General features: G+C 51.8%; 1 protein-coding gene across 2 annotated transcripts; it reads right to left on the bottom strand.

Annotated features, from left to right (window-relative positions):
- Positions 1 to 460: 460 nt before the first annotated feature.
- On the bottom strand, positions 461 to 10,068 carry MZB1 (marginal zone B and B1 cell specific protein). 2 transcript variants are annotated; one of them, XM_075068060.1, is made up of 5 exons: positions 9,644 to 10,068; positions 8,461 to 8,985; positions 4,451 to 4,572; positions 2,393 to 2,497; positions 461 to 1,507 (listed from the first exon to the last, which is right to left on the bottom strand). In XM_075068060.1, exons 2-5 carry the CDS (start codon positions 8,680 to 8,682, stop codon positions 1,321 to 1,323), a joined length of 636 nt encoding a protein of 211 aa, XP_074924161.1. In that variant the 5' UTR covers positions 8,683 to 8,985; positions 9,644 to 10,068; the 3' UTR covers positions 461 to 1,320. The 2 variants fall into 2 exon arrangements, with proteins under 2 accessions (XP_074924161.1, XP_032635567.1); XM_032779676.2 differs by lacking the exon at positions 9,644 to 10,068 and having other exon boundaries at positions 8,461 to 9,109.
- Positions 10,069 to 10,993: the final 925 nt, after the last annotated feature.

The following is a 10,993-nucleotide window of genomic DNA, read 5'->3' as shown; positions in this document are numbered from 1 at the left end:
AGGATCATGTACATGCCGCAGCTTCCACATCCAGTCATCCTCATTGTGTCTTTCACTGCTCCCTCTGTATCAGTCATGGCCTTCTCACTTTGTGCCTGGCAATCCAGGCCACACGCCACAACACGGACCTCCTAGGAACCGGGCTCCTGGCGCCCCACTGTCCTCTCTTTTCTCTGGCTTGTTGGTTACTCTGCCTTGGTCTCCCCTGCAACCGCCCCCTGGAAACTCCCACTGAAACTCCCCTGTTAGCAGCTCTGTTCACTGGCTCCTGTGCCGCTGCAGCTGTCTGTGCCACTGCCTGAGTGCCTGGCTACTTATATAGGACCCCTAATCAGGTAAGCCCCGCCCCCTACTCAGGGCTCAGCTGCTCTCCCAGCACACAGCCCCTAGCAGCCTTCACACACACTCACACACACACAAACTATACAATACAATCCACAAACTACAAAAACCTGAGGTGTAGTTAGTAAAAGGCATTATTTATAAAATGCTCAGCTAGGAACCTGAGGAATTCAACAGCAAACCTACATATGCCCCATGACTCAATGTGGGAAAGGAAGTCAACAGGATCCATGAGGAGTCGGGACTTCTAAAAATCAGACTGGATGTAACTATTTCAATATGCTGAGCTTATATTAGATCTAGTGGGCAGATCCTCAGCAGGTGGACGTTGTCAGAATGCCACTGACTACAGCCCAGCTCCAACAGACTTTGCTGAAGCTATGATAATTTACACCGAGGATCTGCCACCATGTGTTTCTGGCATTGGATTGATATATGGTATGTAATTATCTATGTGTGTTGGTTTATTTTAGGGTTGCCCATAAATAATTGCTGGGCTAAGAATATGACTTTATTCTTATAAAGCTGCCTAACTGTACATGTTGTTTTGTTATGACAGGGTTGCCTGGATTTACATATTGGTTTGTTATTATTTGGATGCCTGATTGTATATGTTGGTTTGTTATAGACTTGCCCGGATGTACATGTTGGTTGTTATTATTGGGTTGCCCAGATGTGTACGTTGGTTTCTTATTATTGGGTTGCTGGGACGTATGCAGGGTTTGTTATTATTGGGTTGCTCAGACGTATACGTTGGTTTCTTATTATTGGGGTGCCTGTCAGCCCTGCGGGGTTACGGGAATTGATCTTTTTTAAGCAATAACAATGATATAAAAGAGCCTGGAAACATTTGTTTTTTTGGGGAAAGTCCAGAAACGTCACATTGGTCTCCTTTGATGGTCAGTCGGCAGGCCAGGCTGACGGCACACACTCGTCAGCTTAGACCTATTTGCCAATCTTGGCTGAGCAGGAACAGAACTACAGCTCACTCTGCAGAGCCTTCACTTTGTTTGGGCTTTTGCGCTGGGTGTTGCTAAGTCTTGTGCAGGCTCTGTGCTCTTCGAAGCACAGGAACTCTGCCAAGGCAGCCGGCCTGCGTCGGTACTCCTCGTAGATCAGCTCTTCCCCAAATTCACCCAGGTAGCTGTGGCACAGCTTATATAATCTACAAATACAGGAGAAACGGAAACAGGAATTCATGTGATTGTTATGGCAGGTGCCAACAGGTGGCGCTGTCACACACAGGATGACAAGTCGTTTGTCGCAGCATGTGAGCTGTGCATGGAGATAGAAGCAACGTGGCGTTGTGATCTAGTTTCTTTATGGGGAGCTGTTGCAATCATCTAGGAAGTTTGCTCTCTGCCTTAATCTCCTAAGCTAGAGTTGCTCACTGGGGCTGAGATTTCTGCAAGAGGGGATTGCCTGAGTGCTGTGTGTGAGCACCGTCATTCCTGGACTGGCACAAAGAGTGTCAACAAACAAGTGACTCTACAACAATATCCAGACTCAGGGCCACGGATTTCTCCACCAACCGGCATGGCTCCGAAATCTGCTACTGTTTGGCACAAGGTTGGCAATGTTCACCATGGAAAATGGGACTCAGGCCCAGACTCTTCAAGGTATTTAGGCATCTAAGTCCCATTGGGAGTGAGGCATCAAAACCCTTTTCAAATCTGACCTGGGCACTTCTGCAAACATTACTCATGTCACAGTGCCAGGCTGGGAGCCAGGCGTGGGGAGCATGCTCAGCAGCTGCCCTCTCTCCTTTGCTGTTCAGCAGGAAGTGGGGGCTCAGGCTGGTCCCTGCATGGGGAGGCCCCGTTTCCATTTCCTTTGGAAGGCACTATTAATAAAGCCTAGTTTGCCACTGGCAACTCATTTAGCACCCAGAAAAATAGCCAGTTGGCTTGCAGGGGGGTTGTTCCTCCCAAAAACAGCAGGGAATTGCATTTGGTATTTCAAACTTTGCTATGCCCCACAAGGCTACTCCTCCATTAATAGGCTCCCCAGTCCCCCACTCATGTTTGCCTGGCTCTGGCAGTGGGCTTACCTTGCTGGCCATGGTCCACCTGTCATCATCACACTCACGGTCTCCTGGTTCTTCAGGCCAGGCCCTGCGAAGCGTTTCACTCCCTCCACTTCTTGCACTCCATAGCTGGCGACAGAAAGGGGACATCACAAAGTCACAGTGATGGTCGCACAAACCCCAAGCCCCCAGGGGAAGGGGAGTGTGAGACCAAGCAGTTGGTGGTTGAGGCCGGTGATGGGAGGGCAGCCCAGGCCTTTCCTCTGATTACATGAGGGGCCTGTGAGCAGGAATCTATTAACCCCCTTGTTTATGTCCCTGTTGTTACGTGTCACTGAGTCTTGGGGATTTGCCTGCCGCTAAATAAAACACCCTGCCTGAGTTTGGCTTGAAAGTGAACTTCAATCAGTTGCAGGGCCGGGCTGCAAAAGCCCAAAGCCCAGAGCTGAGGCCTCAGGAGCGGTGGAGATGGGCAACTTCAGAGCTGAGTGGCACAGCTGGCCCCTGCCTCCAGGAGGGACTGAATTGCAGCCCTGGATCCCTGTGCTCTGAGTGCTGCTGTAGGGCAGGGCTGAGCCTCACACAACAGGTCCCTCTCCAAGGGCAGGGCTCTGTCTCCTGGCAGCCGCGGGTGAGCTAGAGGGCGTATGGAGGGGCCACAGTGTGGCTGGAGACCGTAGGCAGGGCTGTGGCAGTCAGCCAGGATGGGGAGCACACACTGGAGACACACCTTTGACAACTGTAAGGGCGCTGCCGCATGCCTCCCAGTCTATACCCAGGGCGGGAGGTGCAGCTCCATCCCCACTGCCTGCTGGAAATCTCATACCTGCAGGGGAGACAGGAGGGAGCTGGGCCTGGCTTGCCCAGGGGGCAGGAAAGGGGAGCTCCTGGCACTCTCTCCTCAAATGAGGTCCTGAGGCACTGTGGTCATTCGAGGCCCCAGGCCTATTTCCCAGGAGCAGGGCTAGCTGTGTCATAGTGGGCCAAGTTTCAGCAGGCAGAAGAAATTCCCCACCCATCTTGCAGGACCCTGTACAGTGCCTGGCTTCCTGGTGGCTCTCACATGGGGCTGGTCACATGACAGCAAAGCCCAGACTTGCCCCTGGTGAAAGGAAGGATGGGCCAGTGGTCAGGGTGCTGCCTAGGACTCAAGAAACCCAGTGTCAGTTGCCTGGGCTGTCTCTGGGGCGGCAGAGCCCCAAAGGAGTTGGCTCATCCAGGTCTCGGAGTTTGGGAGGGCTGGTCTGGAAGCTGGTGGCCTGGCTCATGGGCTGGGCTAACACTCTGAGATGCAGCCGCAGGCCTGCACTGTTGTTTTGGTCACTGGTCAGCTCACCAGGCCCAGGGGCCAGCAGAGCCCCTCTCCTGACCAGCTGCGATCCAGGCTGACCGAACAGCACAGACAGCCTTGACTGCCTGGGTCAGGTGTTCGGGGCTGGGACATCAGGCCAGCCAAGACGGCAGCCACCTTTTCCATTGAGAAAGGCCAGGGAGCTGCTGCCTTGAGTGGGGAGACCCCAAGGCTGAATGATGCTGGGGAAATACAAAGGCTATTTCTCTGTCACCAGCCTGCTCGGGCCCCAGTGCTGCCAGGTGCTGAGCACCTCTGGGACACACTGTTCACCCAAGTTCCTGGCGTCTTCCAGATGCTAAGCACCTTCCAGGATCCCAGTGCTGTGCCTAAGGGTCCATGGCGCCAGGGGCTGTGCCTAAGGGCGGTTCCCCGCCCCCCCATCACCCTTTGATTTGGGCTTGGAGCACAAAACTCCCCCATCTAAAGAAGTCCCGCTAATCCAAGACCTGCCTTGATCATCTGTGCTGTCTAAATATGATCTCCCCAGAGCCATTCTAAGCTCCCCCTGGACTGCTGAGGACTGAGTCTCTGTAGGGAGCCCGGTGCCCTTCCCATTCCCAGCTGATGTATGCAGGCATCTCCCTGGAAATGCTCATGGGTCTCTCTGAGTTTAGCTTGGCTAGGTCCTGAAGTGCTACTCAATTCCTTTCCGGGGGGCTGAGGAGGAGAGCAGGCCATGCTACACTGAGTAGACATACTGGCTCAGATCAAAGCGTGTGCTGACTCACTTTTCCCAGCTCTGCGAGCAGCTGTTCTCCAGTGTGTCCACGTATTCAGACTCGCTCAGACGAGTGGACTGTGCTTTAGCGGACGACCGTTTGGATTCTGCTTTTGTCAGGTATTCCTGCATCTTCAATACAAGACAGAGAACAATTACCGTAGCATCTGTACCAGCTGAGATTGAAATAACATTCAGCAGGGAATACTGCTCCGTGAAGCATGGTAGGGATGTGCCTCCAGCCCACTTTGCACGTGAGCAGGGGCAGGAGCCCTGTCTGCAGCGTGGTCCTTGAACACTCGCCCAGAGTTTCCTTTCTTTCAGGCCAGAAGCTAAAATAAGTTTGCATCCTCCCCTCACATACCAGTAAGGCTCAGCTGCAATGGGCATGTAGGGGCAGCAGCAGGCCACCTGTTAGCAAAGGTTTGGAGCAAAGCCCAAGGCCAACAGAAAACCAAACAGGTGTTGGCCCTGAAGGAAGGCAGATGAAAAAGACTGGGGCGGGATGGGAATGAAGGAGAAGAGAGAGCTGGGCAAAGAGATAGGAAGACAACAACCTGAATTGGATGGCCTTAGGCTCCTTCCTCTGGACTTCTTATGAGCCCTGTGTTACCCTGCCAAGCTGCAAGGCTTGGTACTGAAGGCTCAGCGCTCAAATTAGAGGTGAGGCTAGCCAAAGCTCAGCACCTATCAATACCCAACATGCCGAGCTGTTTGGAAAAGCCCGGCACAAGAGCCAAAAAATAGCTACTCTCAAGGGTAGCTGCAGTTCAGCTTGTCTTTCCTCTGCATGGTCAGAAAGGACCTGATTCAGTGCCCACAGGTAACCCTGCTGCAGCCCCAGGGTGTCAGTGACCAACTGCGGCTGTTTGCTGCAGATATGTAATGAGTTTTGTGGGCTTCAAGCTTAGCTCTCAGCAACCACCCCTGTAACTCAGAGCAGTTACAGCCGTCACTGGCTTTCTCATGGGCTATCTGCTGTGGGCCAAGGAGCCTGCACCCCGCACTCTCCCGTAGGAGTGGTCCCTCTGGGCCAGGACTGAAGCACATGTGGGCAGGCAGGGCATGATGGGAGGAAGCTTGCGCTGCTCTCGGGGGCTGTCAGCCCAGCACAGAACACGCACACACACTTGGAGCCAGGCATAGGCACTAGGGCCAAGTTCCCATTGAAGCCAAAGAGAGTCAGATGCCTGAAGACCTCTGAGGAGCTGAGCTTGACCACTAAAGTGTTCCCAGTGCAACAATCTCTATCGATGAGCCAAGCCCAGGGAGCTGGGGGCTCCAGTGCTACGTCAGTGCAGTGAGCTGGGCTGGATGCTGGATGCAGCAAGGAAACCCTTTTATGAGCTAATGGGCAGAAAGGCATTGGGCATAGACACAGCAGCTGATCAGTGATCAGGGCTCCTGGGGGGGGTGTCTATGACTGGCTTTGCCACTGACTGGCTGCATGAACATGGCCAAGTCACCTAACCCTCTTTGAGATGGGGCAGCAATGCTTCCCTACCTCCCATGGGGGTTGCAAGGCTGAATTCCTGGATAGGAAAGAGTTGTGAGATTTCAGCCAGAAGGGGATGAGTCAGACTCGCACAGGGCTGGTATCGCTGGACTGGGAGCCACAGCACTGCAGCCTGAGCCCAGCAAAGGCTATTGAAAGCAGCTGTGTGGCTGTTTTCTAGAGGATTTTCTCCCGGGACGTTCTGCACCTGCAGGCTTCTGGTTGGGGTGATTTGCATAAATCCATTTTTACCCTCTAGCGGGAAAACAGACTCCGCTTTGGGACGGGTGTGAGCCAGCTGTTAACGACAGCATCCTGCCCCTCTGTGCAAGAGGAGGTTTTCTTTTTAATACACCAGGGACATCCTCTAACGTAGATTTAACTTCTGAAACTGCCCATGTCAGAACGGCAAGCTCTGAATGCCTTGCCCTGGCGTCTCCTGGGGATCGGGGCTCTCCTTCATTAGCTCCTGTACACTAGCTCCCTGAAATACAGGGACATGAGGTGCCCAGCAGTTGCTCCTGCCTCAGAGTTCAACGTGGGTATGCTGCTTTGCTAAGGAGATCAGCTGGAGGAGAGCAGGACCGCTAGGAGCCCAGGGAAGGCCCAGTGCTTCGGCTCAGAACAGGTCACTGGTAGCTGTATGTCCATTCCCACCTAGCTTTTGGGGGCGGCAGGGGGCGAAGTGTAATTCAGTCATACTTAGGAAGCACCTTGAGAGCTTTGGATGGAAGATACTGTACCATTGTTAAGACTTTTGGATCAGTCCAACATGCCCAAGGACGCACCACTTGTTTCCTCTAGCCTTTCCCCTCCTAACATGTCTTCCCACCATCACTAACTCCAGGGCAGCTCTAGTATAGACACGGTGCTGAGGTTTAACTGCTGTGTTGTCTAACCCTGCTCAGAGCAAGTCTAGATAAACTCAACTCTGACACCCGTGAGGAACAGATCTGCTGAGTAAGAAGCTGCACTTTTGCAGAGTTACTTTGCAGAGCAGAGCTGCACTTTAAGGAGGTGATCTGGAGTGAGTTTTTCTGAGCATGGCATATGGGCATTTGGATGGGAAAGTCCCCGAATGGGCTGAGAGAATTCAGTATCTACAAGATAAACTGTGCCTCCGAATAACAGTGGGTGCAAAATTGTGTTGGGGGTCAGGCTCTCAAAATCTGGCCTCAGAGTGCCTTGCTGAGCCAGAAGATTATTACAGCAAAGCGGTATGGGATGGTTTACAGCCAGGCACAGCAATTTGTACCCAGGGCACAACGTCAACCATAAAAAATGAACAAAAGGCCATTAAGTCTGGGTCGTATATTACAAGTCGCTTGCATCAACTGTGGAATTTATACCAGAGGAAGGGGAAGAATACCCAGTAGGATCCAATTGCAGGACTGAGTCCTAAATCTCTGGCTCAGGAAATGCCTGCTTCATGCCAGTGACACTGAATGGATATTGTTCCCTTGGCTTTCCCCTGACACTGCCCACTGACCCATTCCTCTTCCCCCACAGTTCCTAGGAATGTGGGCAAGGGAAGCAGCTCTGGCAAAAATTCCTTTGCCAGGATTTTGGAGCTGGATTCTCCTCTTAGCTCCACCTGGCAGATCCCAGCTCCAGTATTGTGCTCCCCATCCATGCTGTAGCCCTCAGCGCCTGTCCCTCACTCCCTGTGCAGCAGGGCCCATGCCAGTGCTGGAGGGGGAGGCAGGGCTTACCCCATAGAGCTTTAGGGCTGGGTTACTCTGTGCTTAATCTCTGGTCATGGAAGGGGAGAGCCTGATCCAACCCACCCATTGAGCCTTCAGAAGTTCCTCCACAGGACAACCAAGAGGCCCATGCTACTCTGGCTGGCAGAAGGGTTTGGGGCATAGGCAGCCTCTCTGTGCCACGGACTCCACTGTCAACCAGGTGGAAATACCGGCAGTAAAATCAGGTGGGCAGCATGGGAAATCCCTGTGTAAGGATCCTGCAAGGGGAGAGGGACTGTTGTCTTGTTCTCTTTGGGGTCCTGGTCCATGACAGGGGCTGCTATATAATAATAGTAACAACAATAACAACAACAACAATAAAATAGAGACTCTAGTGGGTCTTGTCCATCTCTCCTTTTGCTCATACATTATAATACACTGGCTGTAATTACACGGCAGTTACAGTGTAATGCTAGAGGGTACTCAGGTACTTCACCGGCTGGGTATAGGAGTTCAGGCTAGGCACCTGTTCCCCAAAGTACCATTTCACAGTTGTTGTAGTGTCATGTGTTAAGAGTGACCCTAAAAGGGTAACAACAACAAGTAATTCAGTCATGGAGTTCACTTGCCTGTTAATAGTATCTCCATGTACTGGAAGCACAGCCACACTATAACTACACACTAATTAATACAGTGTAACTACAGTCACTGTATTACAAACGTCAGTGTAACTACAGTCATTATACCATCAGGCGAACCCTCAGTTCTGTGATCCACTGGTTTGCTTCAGATTTTAGTGCGTCTCTGTGTGGGCCCTAATGCTTGTGGGGCGGGACTCACCTGGAAGGCTATCACTCTGCAGGCATCGCAGCGAAGGTGCTCAGGCATATGGGCAGAGTAGGCTTCCTCAGCGTTGAAGTGGGGGGACGTAGCAGAGAAGGCCGTCTCTGAGACTGGGCCCGAGTCCTCCAGGGGGCTGCTGCAGGAAGAATGCTTTCTGTCATCTGCTGCTCTTAGATCAAAAAAGGTTAGCACCAAGACAGCCAACAGCAGTGACTTCATTTCCCCTGCTCGGAGAGCCCCTCTCGTACTGAGAAGGGAGAGAGACTGAATGCACTGAAAGGAAGCAGCAGGTCAGCAATAAGCAAACGCTTTGGGCCAATGAGAAGTCACTGACACTTCACCAAGGCAGCATCACCCTCTACACAACCCGCTTTGTTGCAGTTTTTTTACCCAAATGAAAACCCGGTTGGTTAAGGCCCCGGTACAAACCCCTGGAGCATTGGGGCATCTTTCAGCTGTTTCCCCCTTCTTCAATCATATGGCATTTGTGGTGTTTGGGGGTCACTTGTGGCTATAGTTCTGCTAAATATAAAGACACAGAAGCATGAAGGTGTTACAGCTGGGAGTCCTACAAGAGCAACCAGACTGCTTCCCTTGGGCTGATGCAGGGTTGCGCTCATTAGCTAGCCTCCTGGCCAGTCTAGGGTTAAATGTCCCCAGGCCTCAGGTTTCCACCCCTTTCCTGGGAGAGTGTATTCCTCTGCCTCATTCACTAACCCCTAGGAGTGTTTTCAGCTTAATTCCACTCCTAGTTCTGTCCTCTTGATAAATAATGCCACCCTAAATAATTCCACACCCAGCCTGGATGTTTGAACACTTCCAGAATTTGCAAAGAGTTCTCAAGGTCCCACTTACAAGCTGGCCACTCTGAAATCCTTTAATCTCTCTTTGTCAATCAGCCCCACAACAATCCCCTGACTAGTTGATTGTTCTTCCCTGCTGCATTCCCTCTACTTTCTCCCCCTGCGACAGCTTGTGTTGCTTTTCTGGCGGTGGTAATAATGCACGGCTCACTGCTTCTTTGGCACCAAACTTTGCCTGAGCCCAGCTCTGTGGTTACGGTGACCAAATGTCCCAATTTTATAGGGACAGTCCTGATTTTTGGGCTTTTTCTTATATAGGCTCCTGTTATCCCCCACCCCCGTCCCGATTTTTCACACTTGCTGTCTGGTCATCCTACCTGCGGTGCTGAATCAGTGGGAGTGGTGCCTTGATTAAGTTCTGCAGAATCAGACCCCAAGTGTCGCTCAAACAGTCTGCGTCCCTAAAAGGTGAGGGATGGGTTCATTGGGCACCTAACTCCAGTAGGCTCTGTGGACAATCACAGCCTATCCTAACAAATGCTGTTCCATGACACAATGGCCTCAGCTGGGACAATCTAGTGCAGTCCGTAGACTTCGCTGGAGTTGCCTGGTTCACACTACCTGGTGATCTGGCCCTTTGAATTTCAACTGAAGCAATCAGGCAGCTGGTCAGTGTATCCTGGGTTCTGTAACTATCCTCAGGGAATCCAGGCTTTATTAAGTCACCAGCTGCTGGGGGTTGGGTCTGGGCACTAAGCACAAATCCATCATAGCCTCTCTCTGCCCACCTCCAGCTCTTCTGTCCAAACTCCCCCCATGTTCTCACATTTGTATGGCAGTTAGTGCTCTGCTCCTTTCGCTTTAGCTACAAGAAGCTTCCCCCTCGCTCCCCCCCTCCCCAGGCTCACCAACGTTCACTAAAACATGGCAGGCACCTTGCTCGAACTAAAAGTGCAAGGAAGGGTTAGCCCGGTGGCTGCAGGCCAGGCGCGGTCAGCTGACTGGCACAATTCCTAGCTGCACTAAGGCAGTTCAGATCTATCTTTGTGAAATGTCAGTCACCTCCAGGTAAGTCAGCAGATTGGAGGAGCAGACTTGCAGTTATATTGCCCGTGGGGAGAAAACCACATAGAATCTTAAGGCTTGAAAATGTGGGGCCTAGTCGAAGCAAACATAACCCTTCCCTTCCATGCAGCACAGCACACACTGAGGGCTTGGCTCTACAGCTGGCTCAGATACACAGAGGAAAGGTCAGTCTGGCTCATAGGGGCACAAACGGAGCAGGCTGCTAGTGAATGGAAGATGGCAAGTCAGTGGCCTCTGTGAAATGAGTTGGCAGGTTTCAGTACATAGATCTGCTGAGCATGGTATAAGAACTCATATAGAATAGAATACAATAGCCAAGTAAAGCACCAGGTGGCACTATTCCTGGCAGTCGCTGCTCTTTCCAGGTGGATGGGTTTTATTTTTGCTTAAACCTGGGTCCCTATCCCAGAACCTCCTACCTGCACAGCTTTCAGTGCAGAATCAGGACCTGCATAGCTCTGAGCCTCAGTTTCCCCATCTGCAAAATGAAAATAATATGCCACTTAATTACCTTCCGAGGCGTTGTGGGGCTTAAGTCATTTCTGTTTGTGCAGCCCAACAGAAAGGCAAAGAAATAATAAAAGAAGAAGGAGCGAAGCTCTCATCATGAGGAAGAGCCTGATCCTGCATATTTTGCCTCC

This window comes from Chelonoidis abingdonii, chromosome 7, assembly GCF_003597395.2.
Source record: "Chelonoidis abingdonii isolate Lonesome George chromosome 7, CheloAbing_2.0, whole genome shotgun sequence".
NCBI classification, from domain to species: domain Eukaryota; kingdom Metazoa; phylum Chordata; order Testudines; family Testudinidae; genus Chelonoidis; species Chelonoidis abingdonii.
The sequence above is the reverse complement of the archived record's forward strand: the minus strand, read 5'-3'. Positions and strand labels throughout refer to the sequence as shown.

What these genes read in the sequence shown, in the direction of transcription:
- MZB1 (XM_075068060.1), bottom strand. Translation starts at nt 8,682, where the DNA reads ATGAAGTCACTGCTGTTGGCTGTCTTGGTGCTAACCTTTTTTGATCTA. An exon ending in GCAGAGTGATAGCCTTCCAG is followed by an intron (nt 4,573 to 8,460) that starts GTGAGTCCCGCC and finishes CTTGTATTGAAG; the next exon opens with ATGCAGGAATACCTGACAAA. An exon ending in GGTGGACCATGGCCAGCAAG is followed by an intron (nt 1,508 to 2,392) that starts GTAAGCCCACTG and finishes CTGTATTTGTAG; the next exon opens with ATTATATAAGCTGTGCCACA.